Source organism: Marmota flaviventris, chromosome 18 (genome assembly GCF_047511675.1).
Source record: "Marmota flaviventris isolate mMarFla1 chromosome 18, mMarFla1.hap1, whole genome shotgun sequence".
Lineage (NCBI taxonomy): Eukaryota > Metazoa > Chordata > Mammalia > Rodentia > Sciuridae > Marmota > Marmota flaviventris.
Genome location: NC_092515.1, coordinates 19,475,025 through 19,502,675, shown reverse-complemented (window position 1 = coordinate 19,502,675; position 27,651 = coordinate 19,475,025). Strand labels below are relative to the sequence as shown.

Here is a 27,651-nt window from a genome sequence, read left to right as displayed (position 1 = left end):
AAATTTATGTCAGTCAAAGCAAAAATATCACCAGAATAGACCTTATTGATCATATGAGTTTAAGGAATACCCTTTATTTTTTATTTATCTTGCAGTGCTGGGGATGGAATCCAATGCCTTTCATATGGTAGGCAAGTGCTCTACTACTGGGCTTCCCCAGCCCCACCTGGTAATGGTCTTTATACAGCCCTTTCCCAGTCATCATCTTTCTGTTAGGCGTTGTTCTCTCCTTTTAACTTTGGCAAATACCTGTCACTTCTGTCAAGACCTCTATTCAGAGAATGAAGGATATCTAAAAATAATATTATACAAACACCTGGGCATATTTTTTTCCTTAAGAAAAATATCAGGAAGAAATAACCACAAATATTGCTTACAAAAATAAATTCATCACAGTCTTGACTGGGCTACAAGCAATGAACTTGTTACTCAGTTTCTTTCTCTGGTGGGACGACTTCCATCAGCATCTGAAGGTACATGGTGACAGGCTCTGGGACAGAAAGCACAAGAAGTGCAGTTAGCAACACATAACTAAAAGACCTCCCTATCACTGCTGAGCAGTGAGCCTGTTCTTACTCTGTGGTGATAGGTCACCTCTTAGGACCTCCACTCAGGTGACACCTGGGGTTCAGAGTTAATGAGAACCCTCCTGGTAACTGTATTGGTTGTATAGAAATTATTTCCTATTAAGGAATTAGGAACCTGGTAAATATTTTTTTGCTTCTAATTTACACTATAGGAAAAATATGAGTGACTCAATTCTGTGTATGTATTTAATACCAAGCATTGACCAATATGAAGTCACTGAGACTGCATTGTGTCTAAAATAAAAATGTTTGCTTTTTTTTTTAAACCACCTTGACCCAAGGTCTTATCAGTTTTTGGAAGGAGCAACTTGGTTAAGCATACTTAAGGGAGGAAACAGCTGAGAAGCAGCTTGTATTTTGTATCATCAGGTTGCCAGTCATCCTGGCTAGGTCCTCCATCAGTGTGGTCAAATCCAAGTTCATTTCAGAAGCATGGAGAAAATGGCTATTTTTCTGAATGACTTCCTTTCCTTTCTGTACTCATGGGCCTGCCTGCAGCCTGTCTTTCTCAGCTTAGGGTTGAGACTGGAGTGAAGAGAATGGAGGTGAAGGGAGCTGTTTCAGGAAAGTGGAAATAATAGCTATGTGTGCTTTGTTTTCACTTTGCTAACCAACAGGAAATAGTCTCTCTGGTTCTACCACCACTTGCATATAAGTGGTGGTACCAGATTCCACAGCTGAGAAAACAGATAGAAGCTCTCACTTGCTCAAACTGAAGAAAGGCATGCTCCACCCTGTTACTTGCATCTGGAATCCCAGATCAACTTCCCTACCAACCAGCTTGCTTCTATTCTTTCATACTGTGTGTATTATATTTATGCAGGTGTATAAATAAAAACCATAGGAGGGCCTCGGGGTGATTTTTTTTCTTGTTCTGACAGGCTGAACAGCAGCAGGGAAGAGTTAGGTTTTTAATCACAGTTACTCAGTGAATGAATGTTGGATACCAGACATTGCTAGCTTCATTGTGCAGAGCCCAGTTCTGGTCTGAAAGGGACTCCCAGTATAGAGAAGAAATAGGCCATTGATCACCTCATTGCCTGGTGAGGTGGCTTTGAAGGCAAGTGGGGTTTCTTAGTTGAATCTGCTGGGTAAGGTAAAACACTAGTGAATATAATGTAGTTACAGACTTTTAAAAAATAGGTAAGTTCAGAGGGTTTTTTTTTTTTTTTTTTTTTTGAGGCATTTTTTTGCACAGTGCTTTCTTTTTAGAACTGGATGAGGCTAACATAAGCTAAGTTTTTAAACAACTCTTGTCCAAAATAGATGAGGATCAGGATGCAGAATCCTGATGGTCTCAGCATGGGAAGGTTCAGGCTCTTGTCCCAATTCCCTGTCCTAACTACCATCACTTTTGGGGTATTTGGGGGGGATACTGTTGAGCCTCTTAGGTGATGGCCACACAGCTCTGGCAGGAGAAAATGGTGCTGTCAAGATGAGATGTAGGACATGAATATACTTGACCCTATGGAACTAGTCACTCAATAGTGGTTTAAATGATAAATTTTTATCTTAAGTGTATTTTACAATTGAAAAGAAAATGGCGCTTTTCCTTCCTACTTGTTAATAATATTTGACAGGAACAAAGGAGACTAGGGATAGACCCAGAGCATTATAGAGGGAAAAGCGTCCTGTATCCTCCAACGAGGAGGTGAAGTCTGTTATCTAGGTGAGAATCTGTCATAAGGAAATGTGGTGGTAAGAAGGCAGGTGAGATTGTCCCTCTGCCCTTTACTGATGGCACAGCAGCCCTTCTGTTTATACTTACTTGAGATTTTCTGAGCCCATCCAAATTTGTAGTAGACAAAAAGGAAGTAAAATATAAGGCCACTCAGTATAAATAACACACAGTAGAGATACTCCCATGCAGGCCTACTGATGATTGGGGCCAGAACCAAAAACACAGATATGAGAGTCACCAAGATGGGAATGAAAATGGGTACCTGTAAACAAGACAGCAAGGCGTGTGGTTAAGCCCCATACATTTGTTTTCCTTTTTAAAATTTTCATTTTCAATTGTTTCATAGAAAAAAAGAGTAGAATGAACTCTATGAACCCTTCCTGCAGTTTCAAGAATGTTTATGTAATTTTGCCAGTCTTTTCACCTACTCCAGTCTTCTTGTTCCTAGAACAGACAATACAGATAACTGTAAAATGTTGAATATGCATCTCTAGTCAGTGAAGGTGTACTGTTTTTTTGTTGTTGTTGTTTGTTTGTTTTGGAGTTTTTTTTTTTTTTTTTGATGGGGGTACCAGGGGTTGAATTCAGGGGCACTCAACCACTGAGCCACCTCCCCATCTCATTTTGTATTTTATTTAGAGACAGTCTCACTGAGTTGCTTAGCACCTCCCAGTTACTGAGGCTGGCTTTGAACTAATGGTCCTCCCGCCTCAACTTCCCCTGAGCTGCCGTGCGCCACTGTGCCCAGTGTAAGGCCTCCTGTTTTCAACTAGATAATCCCCCCTCCTTATCTTACTACTGATTCCTTGGGGGAAGTGGATGATTTCACCTGTACAGTGTTTAAATCCAGTTTTGTGTGATTGCTTCCTCCAGATGTCATTTAACTGGCTCCTCTCTCTCCCGTATCCTGTAAAGTGGTTGATGTAGAAGGAAGAACCCTTCACGGTCAGAGAAGTGCACATCCTTTTGTGATACTTCATGAGGCAATAATGTCTGTCCCACTTTTGAAGTGCTGAGGTCCATCGGCAGATGTGGAGGAGAGAGACCAATCCAACCTCACCATTGCAACTTTCTTGCTAATTTTTCATGGTTTTAAAGCAAAACTAAAGCTGTAATGGTTTTATCCTTCACTGATCATGTTGACTCAATTGGTGATTTCATCAGGGATTGCAAAATGGTGATGTTTCTCTTTCCTTCTTGACTTAAATGTCTACAGTGAATAACTTCATCAACTACTTGGTTATTCTGAATTGCAATTTATATGGGAAAGGCAGCATAAATGCTTGGCTCTTTTTACTTCTAAATTTTTAGAATGATCTTAAACTCTTAAACTCTTGGGTTGTAATATATTTGTAAGTTTCAATCCTATGTAGTCATTTTTTCCAATGTTCTGTTCAGCGTTCTGTTCATACTGCCTTGTCACTGCCATCAGGAGCCTCTTAAAACTGGCTTTAGGGCCTTGGCCATGTGATCCTAGATCTTTTCAGAAGCTTTTCCTACTTTTTGGCATGACAGGATGTGCCATCCATCTCTGCAGGGAACTCTGTATCCTTTCAGTGAGAAGTGGCATTAGAAGACTATAATCTGGGTGGTTGGAATACTCATTGTTCTTTTACAAATACAGAGATAAAGGTGCTTTTTCAAGAAAGGAAAATTTTTCATGAATTCATACAGATTCTTTTAGTTTAAATGTAAGATTTCATGGGAGTTTTTTCCTTCCTTTAATTTAGACCTATTTTTTTCCTTATATTTCTGAAATATTACTTCTTATGACTTCAACTCAATCATTTGCTTTCTTATAATGTAACTGTCAAGGCACTTTAAAATAACTATACCAGTATTATATTATAAGTAGAGCTAAGAAGCTTAAGAATTTTTCTTTGTAAACCCAGCACATTGGCACATGCCTATAATCCCAGTGACTAGGGAAGCTGAAGCAGGATGATCTCAAGTTCAAAGCCAGCCTTAGCAACTTAGCAAGACCCTGTCTCTAAGTAAAATATAAAAAAGGGCTGGGAATGTGGCTCAGTGGTCGAGTGCTCCTGGGTTCAATCCCCAGTATTAAAAATAAAAAGGGATTTTTTTTTGCATTTCTTTTTTAACCAAAAACATAGCCCAAAGGAAGATTTATTCCCTTTATTATCTTAATTATCTACAGTGAAGGACTTCATCAGCTGTTTGGTTATGTTAAATTGTAGTTTGTACAATTCTAGTAATTATTTAATATTTTAATAGCAATTCTAGTAATTATTTTCTCTATTTGGTTATGTCACCTACTTGTTGTTTATCTTCATTTGTTTTCAGTTTTTAGGGATTCATTTTTTCCTTTTTAGATTCCATTTTTTTATATTTTTTTTAGTTTTAGGTGGACACAATATCTTTATTTTATATTTATGTGGTGTGAGGATTGAACCCAGTGCCTCATGCATACTAGGTGAGCACTCTACCACTGAGCCACAACCCTAGCCCCATCCATTTTTGTTTATTAATATTACTATTTTTTTTAACTTTTCTTGATATCACTTTATTCTTCCATCATTTCTTCTTGAGAATAAACATATGCACAAACATACATATGCATGTTCATCTTCCACTGCTCTTACATAAAAGATAGCAACTTGCATAATAGACAGTTTTGCAGCTTGCGTTTTTCTTTCAATATATTGCAGGGGTAATGCCCTAGTAAATACATAAGTTTTGTAATCATTCATCTTTTACTGTTGCATACTACTACTCTACTTTGTGGCTATACCATAGTTCATTCAACTGGTCTTCTAGTCATGGACATTTGGGTTGTGTTGAACCTTTTGCTGTTAACAATGCTATGATAAATCACTTTGTATTTCATATTTCTGCCAGTTTCATTTGGGGATAGATCATTTCAAAATGAGATGGCTGGGTCAAATTATTTTGCTAGAGATTGCCAGATTTCCCTCAATTGTGGCTATGCTATTTGTATTCTGCTAGCAATGTATGAGAGGGCTATTCCGCATGCTTCCTCCAATGGAGTCAGACTTTGGGATTTCTGCCCATCTAATAGGCAATAAATGGTATCTCATTCAATTTTGGCATGCATTCTCTTATTAGAAGCCAAGTTGAGCTTTATTGGGATTTTTTTTCTTTGTTTATATTTTTGTCATTGCATTTTTTTCCTCTTTGAACTGTTCTTTTTTGTGTCTTTTGTCCATTTTTCTTTCATATGCTGATATTTTTCATCTCTGTATTTAGGAACTCTATATGTTAATGATATTAGCCATGTGTGTGTGTGTGTGTGTGTGTGTGTGTGTGGTGTGTTGTGTGTTGTGTGTGTGTGTAATATTATTTGCAAATATTTTCTTATGTACATGTTTCTTTTTTAAAGACATGAATTTTTACTTTATTAGAGTTCTATTTATCATTTTCCCCCCTTATTATCTGGATTTTGAGTCATGGGAAAGTTTTAAACATTTATAAATTTATAAAGAAATTTGTTTTCATGCAACAGCACCATAATATTTAAATATTTAATAGCATTCTCTTGTTTCAATGTTTTCCTATAATTCTTGCTTGTTTGTCCTTCGGTATGAACTTAGGAATTAACTTATATATCTCCAGAAAAAAAAAATACATGACATTTCTATTGCAATTGTATTTATTTGTTTATTTATTTTTATTTTTTATCTTTTGCAGCTGTATTTAAATGTCTGAATTAATTTAGGGAACACTGACATCTTTATGATACTGAATTTTCCTGTCCAAGAATATGTATGAATTTCCATTTGTCCAAATTTCCTTTGAAGTCTTTCAGGAGTATTATGCAGTTTTCCATCTACAGGTCTAACGTCCTGCAAAGTCAATGAGTGGTTTTGTGTTTTGTGGTTCTGTTTGAGAGGAGGGGGTGTTTCCTAAAATTGGCTAAAATCTTTACATTGGCTCTAATTTGCATAAAAGTTATAGATTTCATCGTGCTTATTTTATTTTGTTCCTTTTTTGGGGCGGGGGGGCAATGCTGGGATTGAACCTAGGGCCTCATATGCTAGGCAAGTGCTTTACAGTGAACTGCATCCTCAGCCCCTAGTGTGTTAACTTTATATCTTACAAACTAAATTTTCTTTTAGTTTTTTCTTTGATCCTTTCAAGTCTTCCAGATATACAATTATATTGTCTTTATTTACTTTTAAAAAAAATTTTTAGATGTATGGACCTTTATTTTATTCATTTACTTATATGTGGTGCTGAGAATTGAACCCAGTGTCTCAAATATGCTAGGCAAGCACTCTACCACTGAGCCACAGCCTCAGCCCCCAATTATATTATCTTTAAAAGGACAGTTTTAGATTCTTTTCAAAGACTTTTCTAGTTCTTAAAATGCAAATTGTTTTCTTCTGATCACCCTGCTAATATCTTTAAAACAATGTTAATGATGGTAGAAAAAGAAGTCATTCTTGTTCTTAACTTTAGCAAGAATCTCTCTAGTGTTACCATGTCAAATAAATAGCTTTTTGCCTTTTGTACGTGTGCATGCGCACATGCATACACATATGAAATGGAGAGTACATATTATTAAGGTCAAATTCCTGTTTGTGTTTTTATCATTAATGTGTGTTAGATTTTATTTTTTGCATCTCTGGTGATCATAGGGATTTCTCTCATGAATATGCTAGTGTGATGAATCATAGCCATCCATGAATTCAGCTTTAACTAATAGATTTTGATCATTTTGATTATGGACTTACTCATAATATATTTTTAATGTAGCTGGATTCTGCTAGTTACTATAAAGATTTTATATCACTATTCATAAGTGAGATTGTACAGTAATTTTTCCTAGTTTGTACTGTCTTTGTAAGGCTTGATATCAATGTTATAGTATATAAAAAATTGAAAACCAATTTTTAAAAAACCTTAAATGGGGGCTGGGACTGTGGCTCAGCGGTAGAGTACTTGCCTCGCATGTATAAGGCCCTGGGTTCAATCCTCAGCACCACATAAAAATAAATAAAATAAATGTACATATAAAAAATACTCTTTAAAAATATATTAAAAAATAAATTAAAAACCTTAAATGGGGAGAAACTACAAAACACAAGTAAGAAATTAAAATGGGAAAACAGTCTCCAGAACACAGGAAGTTATTTTTCTTAAATATGCTGAGAACTACTTTGGACAATTCTATACAAATTAATTTGAACACCAAATGAAATGGACAATTTTCTAGGAACGTATGGTTTACTAAAACTGATCTCAACAGAATTAGAATCACAGGGAAATTCTAAAATTCAGATAATCCCAGTATTAATTTGTACTAGAGAATTGAAAAAAAAATGAAAACTTTCAGAAAGCCAGTGTGCTTAGTCACTCATTTGTTTTTCTCTTTTTAACACTTCAAGTTCTTTTCATATTTATTAATTCCTTCTACTCTCTTTCTCTTGTTTTTTTTTTTTTTTTGAGTTGCCTGGTTTTCATTTCTTTTACTTTTATTGATATTAATACTTAAGGCAAGAAAATGTTCTCAAGGCTCCAAGTTGTGTCTATAGATTGTTTCATTTTCATTATTTCCTATTTCCTCTTGGACTCAAAAGTGTCATTTGTCCTATTTTTTGTTGTGTTGCATTATAGATGAAGAATATAGTTTGCATGATTTTTTTTTTACCATCAAGTTTTTCTTTATGTTTTTATAAAGATTGACAGTATTCAGACCTGTTCCTATATGTGAATTTGAAAAGGTGTGTTTGCTGTTGTTGGGTTTCAGAGTTAAATATCAATCTGCAAGATCTACCTTACCTTGTTGTTGTTTTTAAGTCTTCAATCACTTTTACTAGTGATGTGTCTGGATCTGTCTTGGACCAAAGGAGGTGTTTTCAAGTTGCCTGTTATTAGTGTGTTTCTATCTCTTTGGGGTATTATCTAGAATGGGCAATAGTTACATAAGCTAGGAATTATTTTCTTTCCCTCAGCCTCTAATTTAAAATGGTATCCTTAATTGGCAGCTTGCCTGGCATACTTTTCTTTCTGTTTTAAATTTTTTTTTTAGTTGTTGATGCTATTTATTTATATGCTTTGATAAGACTCGAACGCAGTGCCTCACATATGTGAGGCAAGCACTCTGCCACTCAGCCACAACCCCAGCCCTGGCATGCTTTTCTTAATTGGTATATACTTCACGTTATTTTCTACATTTTCATTTTTGTTGCATAATATTGATATACTGTTCTTTCACCTTTACCTTTCATCCTCTAGCCTCAGTTCTGTAGTTAAATACATTGACCTTATGCCAATGACTTTCTGGTTACAGAAGTTCATTCTCTGGGTGATTCCTCAGGAGGGCTCATGTAATAATGCATTCCTTGAATCATTTTATACTGGTAATTATATTCTTCAAGGTCATTTTGGCTGGATATGAAATCTTGGATTTTGGGGGGGTTACTGCGGTTTGAAACGGAGGTGCTTTACCACTGAGTTACATCCCCAGTGTCCCCGTCCCTGCCTTTTTTTTTTTTTTTTAATTTTGAGACAGGGTCTTACTAGGTTATTATGGGCCTTGCTAAGTTGCTGAGGCTGGTGTTAAACTTGTGATCCTCCTGCCTCAACCTCCTGAGTTGCTGGTATTACAGGCCTGAGCTACCATGCCCCATAAGAATCTTAAATATACTGCTCCAGAGTCTTCTGGCACCAAGTGTTAATGTTGGTATTATTATTTTTTCCTTTATAAGTAAATTAGGGATGGCAGTGGGGACAAGAAAGGGAGAATGGATGCCCAAAGTATTTTTTAAAGCTCCATAATTATATCAGAATATATTTTTGTTTCCTATTCTAGTTTATACTTCCTAATCCTGTTGTATCCTTTTACTACATTGGTTGAATGGTTGCGCCTGTCCTTCAACCAACCTTTCCACCACAGGAAATAGTTTTGAAATTAGTTTTTAGAATTCTGGTTAATTTCATTCTTTTCTTCAGGGACTCCAATTATACATGTATCAGAACTTCCTTGTTTCTGTCTCCTTATTTTCTCTCAAATCCTCTTTATTTCTGTTTGGAATTTTTCATTTTCTTCTTCAGGTCCTTTTTTTGCTGGCATGATCCTTTGCCCTCATGTTCCTTCTTGCTTGCTCTTTATTTCTGAAATTATTTCACTTTCTGAAATTGTTTTGAAGCCTGACACAACATGGGCTGTGTATGCAGCCTCAGCCAGGTGGAAGGCGTGTATCCCAGACCCGCCTCCTGGGACCTGAGGTTCTTCCATGCTTGGTGTGGTTTCTGTTCCTAGCAGCTGTTCCTGTCATCTTCAGTGGTTCAGGGGGTGCTTCTGTCCTTCTGGAAGGAAGGTGTTGTGGGGAGCTGCTAGGATCCTGGCAGGCTGAGGACATTACAGCTCTGTTCTCTAACCTCCACTGTTGGTTCTTGAATCTTCCTACTGGGAATCCCACCTGTGAGCCCTCTGGGTGGGGCTCATAGTGCTTCCATCCAGGGTGAGGTCAGTGGCAATGCTTCATTTCCTCATTTATGTTGAAGATGTTGGCTACAGCCTCTGCTATTCCAGTGGCTCTGACTATTTTTATGAAGGGTTTTGTGCGGATTAAAAATCTATCTTGCCACCCTGATGTCACAGCCTAGGTGAGCTGAATGAGGTGGAGCTGCCAGGCTCCAGGCAGGTTGTATCTGTTACCATAAAAATTAAATAGCAAAACAAAGTAAACTCTACTTCCTCTCATGGTTTATAGGCACACCAGCTATCGAGAGGATGGAAAAGCATATTATGAAGGTGGACAAGAACAGACCCCGGACCAGAGTCCAGAAATCCCTATCATTATATGAAAAGTGTATGCAAGAGGCAGGGTGTGGTGGTGCACACTTTTAATTCCAGTGGCTTGGGAGGTTGAGGCAGGAGGATCACAAGTTCAAAGCCAGCCTCAGCAAAAGCAAGGCACTAAGCAACTGTCTCTAAATAAAAATACAAAACAGGGCTGGGGATGTGGCCTAGTGGTCAAGTGCCCCTGAGTTCAATCCCTGGTACCAAAAAAAAAAAAAAATTTTAAATGTATGCATGAGAGACACTGGGACTATTAGAACTGACTTGTTGCTATGGTTAGAGAGATTGGTCACAGTTATTAATAACAGGTTAATAAAATGGATGATACAAGTGGCTAATTGAATCATAAATTATCATATGAAATGAAGTAAGGAGTGAACTCCCCTCTAAAATATAATACTTAAAAACAGAGTAGAGTCAGGTTGGAAAGAGAACGATTGCTCTAGCACTTGCAGTAGTTGCCTCTAATTAATTTTAAGAATGCTTATGACATTCATGCATTAAACTTACCTTGATAGGCCTTTCCAGGTCTTTTTTTGTGAACCTCATCACAATGAGTCCTAAAATCGTCAGCCCATAAAACAGCCATGCAGCAAAACTGAAATAGTTGACTAAGGAGTTTATATCGCCAGGGATGATATAAATTGTCGCTATAATACCCTAAAAGAAGAATAAATTCTTAGGTCATTAGTACATAAAAACATTACTCTTATCACTTCACAAAAGACTGAAGAAACAGTTCTTCCTATGCATAAAATTTATAACATGAAAGAACCTTCCCAGGTAACCTTGACTATGGCTACCATAGCTGTTCTCTTTGAAGCCTGACAGGAAGAACTGAACAATTTTTGAGTCTTCGAAGAGGTGATTTTAAGATAGGGACAAACCAGAAAAATTATATGTGTGCATTGTTCTGGCTTCATAATCATGGACTCAATTACCAGAGAGTTTTCTTCATGAGCCAGAGCCTCCTGGACTATGAAACTCAGGTCTGATCTTGATGGCATCAGTTGCCTGGCCCTGGCCCCGTATCTGGGCCTGTTTCCCATCTTCTGATTGAGCATGGTGGTGAAGAAGAGGGTTCTCTGGAGCTGGGGAGAGTGGTCTGTCCCTGAACCAGGGATATGAGTGGTTTCTGGGTGCCCAGAATAGTTGCACAACACAAGAAACTCCAATTGGAAGATGCCAACGACCTCATAACTTCCAAGAAATTTTCTCACTAGTAGAACATAGTGAGAGATGATTATCTGTTAAACCCTGTAAGCGTCTGGGCTTTTATCAAGCTTATTACTAGGGACCCAGAACAGACAAATGTACATGCATGTAAGAAGTAGGGAAGGTACAAGCTTGGAAGGTTCAATGTCTTTCACAGATAAATTCAGAAAAGGGAGAAGTTGGTAAACTAAATTGTCTTCAGTGTGTGTGTGTGTGTGTGTTTTATGTCAAGTACTAAGGGAATGTATCATTTAAAAACCATGGAGTTTAGCAGTAGCAGGTTGACTTCACCACCGGAATTGAAGACCCTTCTCCCTTTAGGGGAGCTGGTGTCCTGGCAGGATTCATACTTACGTAAAAGATGATGGCGGGGGCAGGAGTGAGGCGCCTGACACTGATGTAGGAGAGCACTTTAAGCATGTGGCCTTCCCGGCCTGCAACGTATATGAGCCTGAAAGAACAAGCATATGGCAGTCACTAAGCAAGTGTCCTGAGTTTCACTAATGAGACCAGAGAGAAGGGAACTGAGTGATAAGTCTGTTCTCTGGAGGGGATTGAGTTTGGGAGGAGTAATTAAGGTAGCCAAATATGCCTGTGAGGACTGCATCCTGGGACAGTGGAGTCACCAAGGCAGGGATAGTTGGGGAGGCCCTTTTAGGAGGAGGTGCCTACTCTGAGTCCCGAAAGTTATGCAACAAATGTGTAAAAACTAGTCCAGGGCCAGTGAACCCCAGTGCCTGGGGCACTAGACAGAGGCAAACACAGAAGTGCCTTGTGCTTGCAAAAGTCAAGCCACTGGAAGTCCTATATTCTAAAAAGTCGAGCAAATTAAGGGTGAATTAGCCCGGCCTGGTGGTGGATGCCTGTAATCCCAGCACCGTGGGAGGCTGAGGCAGGAGGATCACAAGTTCAAAGCCAGCCTCACTAACTTAGTGAAGCCCGAAGCAACTCAGCAAGACCCTGGCTCTAAATAAAATATAAAAGGGGTTGGGGATGTGGCTCAGTGGTTGAGTGCCCCTGGGTTCAACCCTAGTAAAAAAAAAAAAAAAAAAATTAAGGGTGAATTAGCCCGGCATGGTGGTGAATGCCTGTAATCCCAGCACCGTGGGAGGCTGAGGCAGGAGGATCACAAGTTCAAAGAAAACAGCCTCACTAACTTAGTGAAGCCCGAAGCAACTCAACAAGACCCTGGCTCTAAATAAAATATCAAAGGGGTTGGGGATGTGGCTCAGTGGTTGAGTGCTCCTGGGTTCAATCCCTAGTACAAAAAAAAAATTTAAGGGTGAATTAGCAGGCACAAAGTGCACTCAGTTCTCCCCAAAACTGATAGTTCAGTAACCTGAAAGACTATATTTAAAAGACTAAATAAAGAAAATGGGGGAAAGCTGAACAGAATTGTTAAAGAGAGTTATCATAATTAACAATTCAATTAGATACAGTGAAAAAATAAGTTGTAAGTTAGATGTACACACGAAGCACAGAGAGATGAAAGTATAGATGGAAAAGTGAGAAGAAGACACCAAAAAACTCAGACACTGAGTGGTAAAAGGCACATTCAAAAAGCAGAGAATTTTTATAAAATTGAAACATAGCTAGGCACAGAGGTACATGCCTGAAATCCCAGCTACTTGGGAGCCTGTAGGAGGTGAATCGTAAGTTCAAGTCCAGCCTGAGCAATTTAGTGAGACCCTGTCTCAAAAATTGGCCATGCTTGGGCAATTATATCAGAATGAATTCTACTGTCATGTATAACTAAAAAGAACCAATAAAAACAAATAAAAAGGGTTGGGGATGTGGCTCACTGGAGGAGCACCCTGGGTTCAATCTGTAGTACACACACACAAACACTGAGTCCCCAACTGAACCTAGTCTCACACAAGACAAAGCATACCTACCCAGATGTGTTATAGTGGAAAGAGATCAAAGTCTTAAGAGCTCCTGAATTTAAGAGACTAACTACAGAATGGTGTACATGGTGAGAATATTTTCAAAATGATGAAGGAAACAGATTTTCATATTTGAATTCTATGTAGCTAAACTAGCATTCAAGACGTGATGAATAAATGCAGTTTTAGATAAGCAGTGAGACATTTCCTCTCCAGTCCTCATTGGAAACTATTAGAGTCTAGGGAAAAACAAACAACTTAGAGGCAGTCAATTTTAAGAAGCAATGTTAAGGAAAATATGTTGGTCTGTAGATAAATATTGGGCTAGTTTTTCTTTTTTCTTTTTGTATTGACAAACGTCTTTTGGAAGTGTGGGCTAATAAGATACAGCTGATGTACTAGACAATATGAAGAGCGAGCCCTGAGAGAGGGAAGAGAACTGGCATAGTGCTACTGTTCTAGACACTCAGGTTCTATTTTGGGGTGATCATTAGAAGACTAGTATAACTGTCACATCAGAAGAAAAATGGGACTAAAGAAATTTGATAGCTATCACAACTCAATGAGATTATTTTAAAGCTTAGAAGACAGCAATATGTTATAAATTCATTCAGTTGCATCAGCAATCATTTGAATTGTAAACACTCTGGTTAGATTTGTTCAAAAAGCCCAATGACACTGAAAGGTTGGTGATAGAAAAGATGGGACATTACCAAAAATAGCCTCAGGATAGCTGATGCAGCAATAGCAGACAAAATAGAGTTGAAGGCTTTAAACTGATAGTTTCTTGGGGGGGGGGGGGGAAGAACAGTCTACCAAGAAGTAGTAAGAAGGATGACATAAAAACCAGATGCCCCTGAAACAGGGAAATCGTGACAAAGCCTCTGTTAAAGTGGGCAGCTAGAACAGTACAAGTTGCAGACTTGATATAAAAATCTAGAGACAGTTTTAGAAATGCTAGTTTCAAGACCATAGCAAACACACTTTTTTTTTTGTATCAGGGATTGAACTTAACCACTGAGCCACATCCACAGTCCTTTTTTGTATTTTATTTTGAAACAGGTATCATTAATTTGCTGAAGCTGGCTTTGGACTCGAGATCCTCCGGCCTCACCCTCCTGAGCCACTGCACCCAGCTAACAGACTTTTCAGTGAGCCACAAAACAAGCTCTAAAACTTTTGAGGAACTGAGAGCATAGACTACAAACTGAGACTAGGAGGCTGTGGAATTAGTTGTCAGGAATACAAAGACCAAAAAGACCCATCCTTTTAGAAACAGTCACTTGAACTGTGAGATGATGCCAGCATGGTTTTTTTCCTGGTTGATTCCCAGAAAAAGGCAATGGAAACAGGAAGGAGTTGACAGGAAAGGAGACCAGACAATGCTGCACATTCACTCTTTAAAATGTTTAGTTCTCCACAAATGAATATATCAAGCCACACAATCACAATACACCTGGACAGAAAGCATGAGTGCCCCTGGAGTGCTGACCAGGCAAGGAGAAGTCTGATGTGGTCCTAGACCTACCAGATTCTATATTGCAAAGCTATAAGATGTTCTCATAAATACAACAATAGCACAAAAAAGGACCTATCAGACTGAGTGAACCAGGAACACATGGGAATGATAATAGAGGCAATTGTAACCAATAAGGGAGAGAGGCAATAAGTAATATTGGGATGACAGGTAAATGTTTGAAAAAGAAAGTGAGACAGGCCTCACCTTGAACTACCTTCCACACTGATCAAAGAGCTAGAGTAGAGTGCTAGGGGGAAACCCAGACAAGCACTTTAAACAATCTTGGAAGGCAGAAGGAAAGTTCACCTGTGGGAGATAAAAATTCAAGCCTGTTATGGTTTAGATACAGGTGTCCCCCAAAAGCTCATGTGTGAGACAATGTGAGAGAGTTTAGAGGTAAATGATTAGGTTATGAGAGCCTTAACCCAATCAGTGTGTTAATCCCCAGTAGGGATTGATGAGTGGTGACTGTAGGCAGGCAGGGTGTGGCTGGAGGAGGTGGGTCATTGGGGGCCTGCCCTTGGGGTATATGTTTTGTGAGCTGAGCTGCTCCTGGTGCCATGAGCTCTTTTCCTCTGCCAAACCTTGAGCCCCAAGGAATAGAGTCAGCCATCTATAGACTGAGAACTGTGAGACAGTGAGCCCCCAAATAAACTTTTTCTCTTAAAATTGTTCTTCTCAGGTCTTTTGGTCATAGCAGCTAAAAAGTTGACTAAAAAAAAGCCATTGTGGGAAATGCTTAGATTTTTTCCATAAAAATTATATACAACTAGGTGGGTGGCACACACCTGTAGCCCCACTACTTGGGAGGTGAAGATGGGAGGATCTCTTCAGCCCAGGAGTTCAAGGCCAGCCTAGACCCCACTTCCCATTCCCCCCACAAAAAAAAACTATACATGGTCATCCCTCTGGATCCTTGGGGGATTGGTTTCAGGACTCCTGTGGATACCAAATGCCCAGATGCTCAGGTGTCTTACATCAATTGTATTGCTTGCACATCGTCTGTATAATCCTCTCATCTGCTGTGAGTCATCTCTGTAATGCCTTAACACAGCGTAAATGCTGTGTAAATAGGTGCTGTACCATATGTCTGTGGAATAATGACAAAAGTCTATGTATGCTTGGTACAGACTCATTTTTTTTTCTGAATGTATTTGATCTATGGTTGGTTGAATCCATGGATGTAAACATACCCATTTATGCAGAGCAGAGTGGCACAGACCTGTAATCCCAGGTACCTGGAAGACTAAGGCAGGAGGACCGAAAGTTCAAGGCCAGCCTCAGCAACTTAGTGACACTGTCTCAAAAAATAAAAAAGGATGGGAGCAACCCCTATTAGGTCCCCTCTTGCCCTGCGGGAGTTCTGTCTCTTCTCACTTGAATAAATCCTACTCTTTGTATGCTCAAAAAAAAAATAGGGGGGAGTGGGGAATTGGGGTTGTAGCTCAGTGGTAGAGCACTTGCCTAGCACGTGTGAGATCCTGAGTTGGAATCACAGTACTGCAGGAAAAAAAAAAAAAGGCTGGGGTGTGGGTGCAGTCCATGGCGAGCACTTCCCCAGTGTGTACAAGGCTCTAGGCTCCATCCCCATCGCTGGGGGGTGGGGGTGGGGGTGGAGGGTAAGACCAGGTGTTGGTGAAGGCTGCGGGGTGGGGGGGGGGACCCTCATGCATGGCTTGTACAAATTTAAATGAAACAACCACTTAGAAAAAAGTTTGGCAGTTTCTTCGAAAGTCATAATTTATGAAGAAGTATTGATTATACAAGGGTAAAATACATCTTGTGTTTTATTTTCTTATACTTGCTTTGTAATTAAATATTCTAATAAGCATAATAGAAGTGGTTAAGCATGATTTTGTAAACTACTAAGAAAATAAACCAAGTCTTATTAAATATTAATGTACCATACTGGCTGGGTGGTTGGTTGGTTTATTTTTCTGGAGATTGAACTCCAGGTCTGTATATGCTAAGCAAGCGCTCTGTCACTGAGCTACACCCAAGCCTACCATGTCAATGCCTTCAAAACAAAAGTGGCTTTATTTTTCCATCTCAAATACAACATTATATAGTGAAAATTTAATTCAACTGCACCTGGCAGCTTCACGGCTTTAAATAAACATCTACGTTTTAACCAGAACTAAAGTTAATCATAAAGTTAGATTATGACCAAGCAATTCTATTCCTAGTAGCTTATCAGAGAGAAATGAAAATATTTCTCCATATAAAAACACATACAGTGCTGTGGTTGTGGATAAGTTGTAGAGCACTTGCCTAACATGTGTGAGGCACTGGGTTCGATTCTCAGCACAACATATAAACAAATAAATGATAAAGGTTCATCAATAACTAATAAAAATTTAAAAAATAAAAAATAAAAAAAGATATTGAGTCCATCTACAACTAAAAATTTTTTTTTAAAAACTGCATAACAGTCAAAACTAGTTATTCAAATGTTCATCAGATGGTGAATCCATATAATAGAAAAATAGTATTCAACAATTAAAAGGAATGAACTGATACACACTACAACATGAATGAACCTCAGAAACATTTTGTTCCTAAAAGAAGTCAGCTGCAAATGATAGCATTTAGATGAACTGTCTAGAAAAAGCAAGGTTACAGAGACAACATATCTGTTTAGGGATGGAGGTTGAAGTAAAGAGTAACTGTAATTAAGCATGAAGGAAATTTTTTGGGTGATGGGAGTGTTCTAGAATTAGAACAGCTTACAGGTTGACCAAAATAGCTGAGTTGCACAATAGCCAAACTATGGAAACAATCTAGGTATTCTTCAGTGGATGAATGGATAAAGAAAATGTGGTATATTTGTGTGTGTGCACGCACACACACACACACATACACACAATGGAATATTACTCAGCCATAAAGAAGAATGAAATAATGGCATTTGCTGGTAAATGGATGAAACTAGAGAATATCATGCTAAGCGAAATAAGCCAATCCCTCCAAATCAAAGGCTGAATGTTCTCTCTGATTTCTGGATGCTAACCCAAAACAAGGGAGGTTGAGGAGGGGAATAATAAAAATCCATTGGGCTAGACAAAGGGAAACGAAGGGAAGGGAATAGGAAAGACAGTAAAGTTCATTGGACATAACTTTCCTAGCCTTGTATTTGAGTACACTATCAGGGTAACTCTGCAATATGTACAGCCACAAGAGTGGGATCCCAAATAGAGTAAGTTATATTCTAGGTATAATTTGCCAAAATATATTCTACTGTCATGTACAACTAAGAAAAATAGCCGAGTTGTACAATTAAAAGGGTGAAGTTTTAACAGGTCAATAACTATTCAGCCTTAAAAAAAAAATTCAGGCACAACAACATGATGAGCTCTTAAAATGTATATATTAGAAACTATTGGGAGCAACTTTTAAATTTTTTAAATGACATTTATAATAGCATAAAAATATGAAATACTTTGGAATAAATGTGACCAAAAGATATATAAGAACTATATATTTGTTCTTACTACTCAAAACATTTTTGAAAAAAAAATTATTAAAACAGACAATCTATGCCAGGACTTAGAAGAATCGACACTTCCAAGATGGCAGACTTGCCCAAATTCCAATTCTGTAATTTACAACCACAGGGATGGCCTTAGAAATCATTATGCTAAGTGAAATGAGCCAACACAGTCCAGATCAAAATCCTCAGAGTTTTTTGGGTATAAACTGACAAGCTGATTCTAATGTTCATATAGAAATAGGAAAACTGGCTGTCTACATGCAGAGAAATCAAAATCGGACCCTTCTGTCACCCTTTATACAAGAATCAAATCAAATGGATTAAAGACACAAAACTGTAAAATTACTAGAAGAAAACAACAGAAAGGCTACAGGGCATTGGTCTCAGCAGTGGTCTCTTGCCCGTGACCCTGAAAGCACATGCGGTAGAGGCAACTAGACAAGTTGGGTTACATCAAAGCAAAAAGCTGCATGGTGAAGGGCACCGGCTGTGAAGAGACGACCTTCTAAATGGAGAAATATGTGCAAATCATACATCAGTTAAGGGGCTTATCTCTACAACATGAAAGGAACTCACTCTGTAACAAGACAGCCCTGTTAAAAACAGGCAAAGGCCCCAAACAGACATGGTTCAAAAGAAGACGTGCAAAAGACCCAGCAGATAACGAAAAACCGTTCAACATCACTAACTAATCAGAAAATGCAAACCAAAACTACAATGAAGACATCACCTCCCTCCTGTTAGAATGGCTATTTGCAAAAAAGAGAAAGGACAAGTGTTGGCAAAGATGCAGAGAAAAAGGAACCCTATACACTGTTGGTGGGGATGTACATTTATACAGCCTTGTTGAGAGACAGCAGAGAGGTTCCTCAACAAACCAAACAGAGTTACCTACCATCTAGCAATCCCATTTCTGGGTATGTACTAAAAGGACTAAAATCAGTGTGTCAGGAGAGAGATATACATTGTAGCGTTATTCACAATAGCCGAAATATGGACACAGCCTAAGCAGCCATCAACAGATAAATGGAAAAAAATAATGTGCTATAAATACACAATGGAATACTAGTCAACCTTTAAGAAAAACATGATTCTATCATTCACAACAACGTGGATGGCTTTAGAAATCATTATGCTAAGTGAAAGAAGCCAAGCACAGAAAGGCAAATATTACATGATCTCATGTTCTTGTGGACTCTAGAAACTTGAACTCATAGAGGAGAAAGTAGAATGGTGGTTACCAGAGGCTGGGGATGTGGTGGATGGACAGGGAAAAGGAAAATGTGGGTCAATAGGTACAGTATCAGGAGGAATAAGTTCATGGCACAGCAAGGTAACTATAGTTAATTATCAAGTACACATTGGGCTGGGGTGTACTCGGTAGTTGAGCATTTGCCTAGCATGTGTGAGGCCCTGGGTTCATGCTCTAGAACTGCAAAATAATAATAAAACATACTTCAAAATTGCTAAGAATGGATTTTAAATGTTCTCATCACAAAGAAATGATAAGTATGTGAGGTGATGTATGTGTTCACCAACCTAATTTGCTCATTCCACAATTTATAAATGTATCACATTGTATCTCAGAAATATATACCATTATTGTCAGAAATAAAAGAAGCTGGGTGCAGTGACACACACCTGTAATCCCAGCAACTCAGGGAGCTGAGGCAGGGGGATTGCAAGTTCAAAGCCAGCTTCAGCAACTTAGGCCCTAAGCAACTTAGCAAGACCCTGTCTCAAAATGAAAAATATAAAAAAGGGTTGGAAATGTGGCTCAGTATTTAAGTGCCCCTGGGTTGAAACCCCAGTACCATTAAAAAAAAAAAAAAAGTAAATTGTATGTAGAAATGCAAAGAATTTAGATTAGTCTTTTTCTTTTTTGCCCTGCTGGGGTTGGAACCCTGGGCCTCACACATGCTAGGCAAGAGCTCTACCTCTGATCTGCCTCCCCAGCCTGAAGCGCTTTTGTTAAAGAACAAAGTTGGAGGACTAGCACTACATGTACATTGATAGGTTCAAAGAATGATTCTGTGGCCCACATGTGGTGATCTCATTCAGAAATATATCCTCTGGACTCTGGACACTGGGCACAGACATGTCCCAGAATGTTCTCAACAGCAGCTTTTATGGAAGCAAGCCACCCAGCCTGTGAGTGGAGCATCTGTTGCATTATGCTGCCTCGTGAAGGAGAATGGGCATTGGTAAAGCCAGACCGAACAGGTGGGCGAACTCCACCTGTTTCTACCTAGTTTTCTGGGACCTCACCAGAACTTCTTACTTTGGTGTTGCAAAGACGGAGCTGAGGAGCTGCGATGGAGACTTATAAGGCCTGCAAGCCCCAATGATTAATATCTGCTTAAGGGGAAGTTTGATAATTCCTGGTCAAATTTGTGTGTATACTAAAGTAAAATAAATAGTGAAAAAATGCAACATAGAAAGGACCAGGTGGAAACCCTGTCACTTCCCTCTGCCTCGTGTTGAAGTTGGCAGCATTTTCCCCTCATTTGGGATAAACTGATGTGACAGCGCCAGGACTGAGGGCAGCCACGTGGTCTCCACGTGCAGGTGGCCAGCATGCTGTGTGGACCAAGCCCCTCCCTCTGCGGCCTTCTGAGTCCTGCTTAAGCTACGAGGGGTTCTACCTGGCCGAGCCCCCAGCACCTAGGGCTTCAGCCCAGGAGAGGGTGGCGGGGTCCCCTACCTGCCCGCTGTAAAACAGGTCCCATTGGCAGCACCGATGGTCGAGAACGCCACAAAAAGTGGAACAACCCAAGAGGCAGGATAGAGGACACGGTCACCAAACGTCTGGCAGGGGAAGCAAAATGAATCCTGAGGGTCTTCCATGGCCTCTAGGAGCTGCTGACCCAAAAGAGCTACTCGCCCTCCTAGAAGACCCAGGTCCCCACTCTCCTCATTGGGCACAGCCTCTGGGACCGACTCTGCTGGAGCAGGGAGGTGGAAAACCTCTTCAGGGCATCTCAGGATTTGGGGTGGTGGCAGAAGTCTCCTACCAACCACTCCCTGGAGTCAGTCCTAGACACCCCACTATTCAGCTGCTGGCTCCCTTGACCCGTCACTCAAAATGACCTTGCTCTCTGCCCTCCTCCGCCACCCACTCTCCTGGTCATGGGTGACCTCATTGTTAGACAAAACTGCATCTCCTCCATACTCTGAACCCCATCACCTCCTTGTCTGTTTGACTCATTTCCTGTGGTCCACCAATACCACCTGGCCTCCAGCCATGGACCCCCGCCCAGTATCCGCTATCTCTGGTGCGGTTCCTTCTCATCCTGTCTTCCTGCCTTGCTCAGCTGGACTTCCAATTACCTCTTTCAACTTTTAGCATTCTCCCTCGGCTTCCTCTTGTTTGTCAAAACCCCCAATCTGGCTCAATCCAGCCCTCTGCTCAGCCACAGGCTGCCCCCTTGCCTGGGAAGACTGGCGAGGGGGTGGGTGGGGGTGGGGGATGGATGGGGAGGAAGAACCCACCACCTGCTGACAGTCTCCCCAACCCCAGGCCTCTGCCTTTGGCCAGCAGGTAGGTAGTCCCTGATCTGTCCAGGCTCCTAAATGACTTTACCCTCCTCCTCACAAACCACAGCCCCTTCCCATCAGCACTCACCACGGCCACCGCCTGGGACTGCAGGAGTTCTGTTGGGGACATCACGGCGAAGTAGGCAATGTTCATGAGGATGTAGCACACCGTCACCAGAGGGATCCCAATGACAATGGCCCGGGGCAGGTTTCTGGAAGAGATGGTGACATGGGAACACAGGGTCATGTGAGATTGTCATCTTTGTCCAGCCCTTCCCCGCTGGCTGCCTTCCACCTGCTTCATGTGATGGGATAGGGTCACAGATGCCCTTTCTGAGCCCACCCCTGCCAGGGACGTGTGGCACAGCAGAGCCCCAGCAGGGATGAGGCATTTTCAAATGAGAATTTTCCCTCTCACACTCCAAGGCAGTAGAATTAAATTATTTAAAATAAAATGAGGGGCTGGGGATGTAGCTCAGTGGTAGAGTGCTCGCCTGGCATGCACAAGGCACTGGGTTCGACCTCAGTACCACATAAATGTGAAATACAGATATTGCATCCACCTAAAACTAAATATTTAAAAAAATGAATAAGGAAGAATGATCACTCAAAAAACAACCTCCAGGGAAATTAATAAAATAAAATGAGCCAGAGATAAAGGGAGTTCAAGTTCTTCCCTCCCCTTAGCAACCATTTCACTGCCCCAAACAAAGCCAGACTCTAATGGGTGTATAAGGAGCTGACAGGAAACCTTCTGGGCTGGTAGGGTCAGCTCCCAGCTGAGGGGTCGAGTGCTTGCCCAGCATAAGGCCTGGGTTCCTCCCTCAGTACTTCAAAAAGAGCAAAATCTAGAAGTAGGTGGTGGAATAGCAGGAGGAAGCAGCTCCACTTTTTGCCTGGGAGGAGAAATTTGCTTTCACACACGTCGTGTTTTGCTTCCTCACCTGAAAGGGTCTTTAAGCTCTTCTGTGATATAATTGAGTTGATTCCTGGAGAAAAAAAAAGTAGGCAAGGGTGACCTGTAACTTGTGACCTGACTTTCTTGGCTAAGATCGTGAAACACACAGTAATAAATGTCAGCCTCATTTAAAATTCTCCACCACAGGGAGCTCTGCTGCCGGAACGCTGGGGCGGTTTTTTTCTGGGAAGCCCTGGTGGCCTCGTGGCCCAGGGCCCTTCCAAGACCTACACATCTGTCTGTCCGTTGGTCAGACGGGAATCACGTGGATTTTCAAGAATGTTCAGGAGTGGGGAGTCTCCAGGATACTTTGGAAACAATGAGAGACTGAACGGGAGATGAAACTCACGACTGCTTGGCAGGAGTGACAGCCCTGCACGTGGATGGCCACCCTGCTTCCTTAAGTCACACAAGCATGGTCACATCGACTAAAACTACTGTTTTCAAGGTTTAAATTGTTAAATACACTTGGCCTTGTCAAGCACAGGGCAGCCCCAGTTGAAGCCTGCCCTGCTTCTCACCAGAGCCTCTAGGCCCAGGGGGCCTCTTTCTGGGCCTCCTTTTTGTTTGCTTGTTGAAGATTCTGCCTGGGGCTCACTACTACCTGCCCACCCGAGGTGCCACGTCCAGGACAGGACAGGGAACAGGCTGACTTGGTGTCCCTGGGGTCTGAGGGCAATAGAAAGGTCAGGGGTGGGGCACTATACAAAAGGCAAATGTGAGATGAATTTTAGAGTCCCACCCAACCCCAGAAAGCAGAGGCCTTTGTTTTCCATAGAGTTGAAATCAGAGGGGGGCCTTACCAGCCGTCATAGGCCCAGAGTCCGTTGTAAAACGCGAGACTGACGGTTCCCACAGAAAGTTTCGTGCCCTCAAAAGAATTTTCAAAATTCTTTGTGTTTCCTGTAATCAATCCAAACAATGAACAGTGGGTGTCAGCCGACCACGTCTCGACTTTGCACTCCTCTCCATGAGAAAGAAGGGCGTGACTTGTGACCCCCAGTTTATAAAACAGACTGAGGGGCCGGCCACCTACAGCTTCTTTGGGGCAGTCCTGCCAGGCTTGACGCGCACTCACGCGCAGGACTGTTCCCGAAGGAAAGCAGGTGTGAGCTGGGCAGTGTCCACCCTTCTGCCTTGCTGCCACTCACCTTGGGCCAGGAGAACGAGTCCACTGATGATGATGACGGCCACGATCACCAGTTTGGCTGCCGTGAAGAAGTTCTGCACGTAGCTGCCGAGCCGCACACTCAGTGCATTCACTATCGTGATGAGCACTGGGAAGGCAGGAGCGGGCGACATTACGTGCTTGTGGCTTTTCACAGGCCCTGGGAAGTCTCTCTACTCCCACTTCCACCCCTCTCCTCACCACATTTATGTCCTGAACACAGGGAGGGGGCAGGGTCAAGCACGGGAGTTGAAAGATCTTGAAAATGCACTTGATGGTGAGCTTTGTCATCCAGCTGGGCTGCCCCAGAGGATGATGGAGAAGCAGCCAGGCCTGAGCCAGAGACACGGATGACCCTCAGCAGCCCTGGCAGGCCTAGGGGTTTCTCGGCACCAGCAGGAATGGCCCAGCCTGCCCTGCTTCTCCCCAGAGCCTCTAGGCCCCTCGGGCCTCTTTCTGGGTGTGGAGGAGCTGGGGCCAGACTCCCTGACCACCAACTGTGCCAGGCTTTCCCTGACCCCTAACTGGGACTCCAGGGTTGGATACTCACTGATAGCAGCTGCAGCCAGGCATTTAATGACTGTCTCAGGAGGCTCGCAGCCTGAGTAGAAGGGCGCACACACGTACTCAGAGAAGCTGAGGCAGATGATGGCAAAGGATGAAGGCTTCATGACCATCAGGCTGGTCCAGGAGAAGAGGTAGGCAGGAATGGGGCCAAAGGCCTCCATCAGATAGGGGTACTCGCCCCCTGACTTGGTGATCATTGTGCCAAGCTCTGCAAAGCACAGCGCACCTGGAACACAGACAGGATGGGCCACCCGGTCCCCTGGTGAGGTGTTGCCCTAGTCCCAAGGAGCCTCCCTCCCTCAGGGGTCTGGGCTTCCAAGGGACCACCATGTCCTCTCATGACAGCCAGCCTGGAGTTTGGACTGAGGACATTTAGTGTACCCTTATTTGCCACATGCGCATCCAAAGTGAACCCAGCAACAGCAAGGGCAGCAGTGCTGTGTGTGTCCCCACATTTGACAGGAAGGGGTCCACGGGGAGCAGGTCTTTGTTACCCAGTGTTGCAAGGATCCCACAGGCTGCCCATATGATGAGACAGGGCCCCACGGTTTCCGTGTTGCTGAGCACAGACTTGGGGGAAATGAAGATCCCAGAACCGATGATGGTGCCCACGATGATACAGATGCCACTGACCAGGCCCACCTGGGACATGCAGGAAGGAAGAAGAGTCAATGCTGCCACCCCAGAGGTCGCAGGGACCAGAGGCAAGTCCTCAACACCCATTTATGGCCAGCGCAGCTAGACGGCACATCCAGGCAGGTCCACCTGTGCTAACAGCAGGACAGTTTGGGGGCTTTGCTTGTATTGAAAAGATGGATCCTCATGACAGCCCCCTGAGTTGGGGATACCACACCACCCCCATTTTACTCCTGCCCAGGATTAACAGGTGGGGCAGACCTGGCTCAGGTTGCATACTGCCAACCAGCTCCCCAGAAAGACTCACTTAGCAAACAGGTCAGCACCAAGGCCCCTGGGACATGCCATTTAGCTGGGCAGAATAGAAAGGATTTCTCCACCAAGCAGACTGTGGTCAGCACTTGGAGTCCTGGCCAGAGGAGCCATGTCAGCAACAGAGACCTCCCGGGGACAGAAACACTGGGGGACTGAGAAACTTCCTGTGGTGCCATTGTGTAGGGGAGGGTGTGGGCTTTCTAAGAACAACATCCAACTCAGGTACATACTGCACCACTACCTCCCCATGAAGTCTGGGAACAGGACAAATGAATCCACAGCAATAGAACTCAGGGTTGGGTGGGAGTGGGGAGGTCCTGCCTTGAAAGGAGCAAGATGGAGCTTTCAAGGTGATGCATTTATCAAAACTTCTCAAACTGAGCACTAAAGAGCTGCATCCTTCACTATATGAGAATTATATGCTAATGGGGGGTGTGCTTTTTTAAAGGGGAAAAAATTTTCTTGACTCAATAACTCATAACATCAACCCTTTGAAGCTGCCCAGGCATGATTTCCAGAGCAGGGAGTGAAAAATGCATGGGTTAGACCAGGGTTAGATCCCAGAGGGTGAGGAGGATCCCAGTGAGGCTGGCTGCCCAGCGCCCTTGACACACACAAGCAGCGGCTTCAGCTTCCTGAGCGCTTGCTTCTCTTCCTCCTCCTCTGTCTCTGTTCCTGGCTGGTGGTTTGGCTCACCAACATTTGCCCTATCCCCATCCCAGACCCTTTCTCTTGTTTGGACAAGGTCAGCCATTCAACCTATAGTGTCCAAATGGGTTTAGAACATGGCTGGGGTTTGCTTAGCTGTGCTGTGTGGCTGAAGGGCCACAGGGTTCTGGAAGGACATCACTGGAATCAGGCCTGAGACTGGCAGAGAGGGAGAGTGTTGCTGCCGAGTTCCTGGCTCCTGCCTCACTAGATTCCTCCAAGATAACAGTTGTCACCACTACAGATGCTCAAACTAGGAGGATCAGATATTGGGCAAAGATGGGATACAGCAAACTCAACCATCAGGAGAGCTTCTCTGACCGCCCCTGTAAAGGCCATCAGTTTAAGCAAATACTGGAATCTCCACATGCTTGCCCAATGCATGGAAGCATGTTCATGAACTTCCCATATAAATTCTCAGAAGAGTATGCTGATTTCACTCATCAGCACAAGGTAAGTCCAGAGAACTGTTCGTTTTAGGATGTACTTTGCAGAGCAGAAATCATATCTTTTGGTTGCCTACTAGGGATCAGTGGGGACTTTGGTCCCTGCTGCCTGTCCCTCATTCAGACCTGACAACCTCCCCTCTCCCACCCACCCCGCCGTCCCCCACACACCCTTCCTTACCTCTTTCTGGAGGCTTGTGGTCTTGGGTTCATTGCTCTGGATCGACTTCTCATCCTCTCCCCGTTTTCTCAGGCTCGTCTCCCCCATCTTTTCCTCCTGCTAGTCCCAGGAGGCTGCAAGGAGGGCATGGGCCGAATCTTGATTCGGCAAAAGCAGACAAGATGCAAAGGGAAGCTCAGCCAGGGCTCATCTGGACTAGTGCATCTGCGTGGTGGGATCTGACTCCCAAAGCAAATCACTTGCTCGTGTCTCGGGAGAGAACAGGGGCCAGTCCCTTAGGGACAGTTTGCTCAGCCCCAGGAATAAAAGTCAGTCATTGATACTGCTCAGGCGGTGGGAAACAGAGCTTTCTGGATCTTTCCCAAACCTCAGGTACTTGTTTTGCCCCCCTCCTGTCAGGCCCCCGGCCTCCTGGCTCCCAAGCCACATCCTTGTCTCCTGTTCCTCAGTCACAACACACTTGAAACGCACTCCAGCTCCAGTTTTCAAAAGTAGAAAGAAATAGCTTAGAACACACTGGAATATACTCAGTGGAATCAAGGCCAAGGCCAGGGTGTCTGTCCCACTCTTCCTTCTCAAGGTTAAGACATCTCATGCTAACAGATCCACAGCTTCAGTGGAATGATTAAAAAAAAAAAAAAATTGCTGAGGGACACTAAGAATTAAGAGATGGTCATACCTTCCTCCTAAGTAAATTCTCTGTCCAGGTCTCCTTCAAGAGAGCAGGGGGCCTTACCCCTCTGGCCTTACCTTTCTCCTTGACCTTGTAGAGCCAGGGGAGCTGCCGGCCTTACTGACCACCGGCGTCTGTACAGTTGATCCCTAAGGAGGGCCATCTCTTATGCCCAGAAGTAGAGGAAGTCAGAAGGTACAGAGGTCAACAGAGGTAATTATTAAACATGTCCTTCTCTCTCTTTTTTTTTTTTCCCAACAATGAAACAACAATGATACACCACATGAGAAACGGA

At 42.3% G+C, this 27,651-nt stretch overlaps 1 protein-coding gene across 1 annotated transcript; it reads right to left on the bottom strand.

Moving 5' to 3' along the window:
• Positions 1–425: 425 nt before the first annotated feature.
• On the bottom strand, positions 426–26,770 carry Slc7a9 (solute carrier family 7 member 9). The gene is made up of 12 exons (XM_027941443.2): positions 26,684–26,770; positions 24,892–25,039; positions 24,381–24,623; positions 23,814–23,939; positions 23,466–23,565; positions 22,649–22,693; positions 21,793–21,916; positions 20,872–20,975; positions 11,627–11,723; positions 10,568–10,717; positions 2,356–2,530; positions 426–490 (listed from the first exon to the last, which is right to left on the bottom strand). The coding sequence occupies exons 1-12, from the start codon at positions 26,768–26,770 to the stop codon at positions 426–428; spliced, it is 1,464 nt and encodes a 487-aa protein (XP_027797244.1).
• Between the last annotated feature and the right edge of the window lie 881 nt (positions 26,771–27,651).

Bases quoted from the DNA above. Each gene is read 5' to 3' on its own strand.
- Slc7a9 (XM_027941443.2), bottom strand. From the start codon at position 26,770: ATGGGGGAGACGAGCCTGAGAAAACGGGGAGAGGATGAGAAGTCGATC. The intron at 11,724-20,871 runs GTAGGGGACCCC...TTGTTCTTTCAG, and splicing joins ACCTGTTTTACAGCGGGCAG to GCTCATATACGTTGCAGGCC. The intron at 491-2,355 runs GTAAGTATAAAC...TTTCTGTCCCAG, and splicing joins ATGGGCTCAGAAAATCTCAA to AGCCTGTCACCATGTACCTT.